The sequence below is a fragment of the Perkinsus marinus genome, assembly GCF_000006405.1.
Source record: "Perkinsus marinus ATCC 50983 genomic scaffold scf_1104296935302, whole genome shotgun sequence".
NCBI classification, from domain to species: Eukaryota; Perkinsozoa; order Perkinsida; family Perkinsidae; genus Perkinsus; species Perkinsus marinus.
Window position 1 is genome coordinate 957370 of NW_003214508.1, and position 1592 is coordinate 958961.

Below are 1592 nucleotides of genomic sequence, written 5' to 3' on the forward strand. Positions count from 1 at the left end.
AGATATTGAGACAACGTTACACGATCGATATACAAGGATGATTCTCACGACCTAAACTCCAGTGGAAACCAGATTCTTTGTTCGCTGGGAAATTGTCACCACCCCTGTCTGCGATTCCGCCATTATAACTCAGACCATATTATACCAAGTATGGGATCTCATCAGGAATCTTTACATCTGCTATTCGACACAATGTAACGGGTATATCCCACGGCCATAACCACAACAACGACTTCATGGTCGATGCCAAGTTCATCGATGGAAAGATCAGGATTGGCTATGGCAGGAAAAGTGGATATGGTGGTTACAGTGGAGGTAATAATGCGAAGTTATCGTAGTATAATGCGAGAATCTCTTACATGTCTTAGCGATCGCTGAGCATCCTGGGGTTCGAGTATTCGACTTGTCATTGAGTGAAGATCATACAACATTTGTTTGGGAAACTAGCATGTCTTACGAGAACGGGACAGAGATTACCCAGGAGATGGACGATATTCTGGTTGATCCAGTAACGACACCTCCCCAGTCTTTCTCTGTTAGTGTTTTGTGCAGGGCAACTTTCAAGCCTCTGAGTACTGCAGTGGCATGAGGAAGTCATTCGTCGAAACGCTTGAACTTTGAAATCTTCTATTTAGCATTTGTATGGTACTTTTATTGTCAGCTCGCCCAACGTTTCTTGATTGGGTCTCAGTCAAATTTCATTGTTATTCATGGGTCCCAATCATTTCAAAATCTCAGCCACTTTGTTGTGTTTGGATATGCAGTGTTATGGCAAGTAAATTACTTTCGGTCGAGTCGTCCAATTTGCTCAGAGGTAAGTTTAGTTTGCGGCGCAATTTTAAAACATACTATACGAGAGAACAAGAATGGATTCGTCAATGTTTCATTCTGAATGAATCATTCGGTTTTCCTGCTCAAAATTCCGCGCGACCAGGAATCACGCAAAATGGCCCAAAAATTTGGTAGTACATGCACTGAGCGCACAGCGCTCACGCCCTGCAGTGCAGTGGTGCGGCGCCACCCAAGCACCAAGCACAGAGTCCTTTTGGATAATTCTAAGATGTCACAAGAGACTAACAACGCAACAGAAAGTATACCACAGATCATACCAAAAAATCCTGGAGCGACCGCAGGAGGCCCTTACGCCACCCGCTATTAGGCGGCCTGCTCCATCCCACTATAATATCCCATTGTAAGGAACCATGCATTCTACCAGACGTTGACCATACAGTTCATTGCCGTACTCAACTCGGGAGGGCAGATTCCGAGCGCGTTGCAAACGCGCATGTGAAGCTCCGCCCGACTGTTCACTACATAGTGGGAGACGTGCGCCAGCAACGGTATCCAACACCATCAAGAACTCCTTACTGAGAAGTCCATAGTATGACCACATTCCTGCGATGGGTTGCTGCTGTGTATGGGAGGACCATTATCCTCGTATAGACACACTTTACTGGTTAAGTGATCTCAGGGAAATCAGTTGCTCTTAGCTCCACAACGCAGACTAATAATATTAGTAATTGATTGAGCCTGAGAACTGACGAATATGTGGAGTTGTGCCTTCGAATCCTTCTTTTCACGGTGAAGCAGCT

The 1592-nt window shown here is 45.2% G+C and overlaps 1 protein-coding gene across 1 annotated transcript; it reads left to right on the forward strand.

Annotated features, from left to right (window-relative positions):
- Nucleotides 1-236: 236 nt before the first annotated feature.
- On the forward strand, nt 237-621 carry Pmar_PMAR003593 (hypothetical protein; the record flags this gene model as incomplete). Its single annotated transcript, XM_002784288.1, has 3 exons — nt 237-315; nt 369-508; nt 553-621. 3 exons carry the CDS (start codon nt 237-239, stop codon nt 619-621), a joined length of 288 nt encoding a protein of 95 aa, XP_002784334.1.
- Nucleotides 622-1592: the final 971 nt, after the last annotated feature.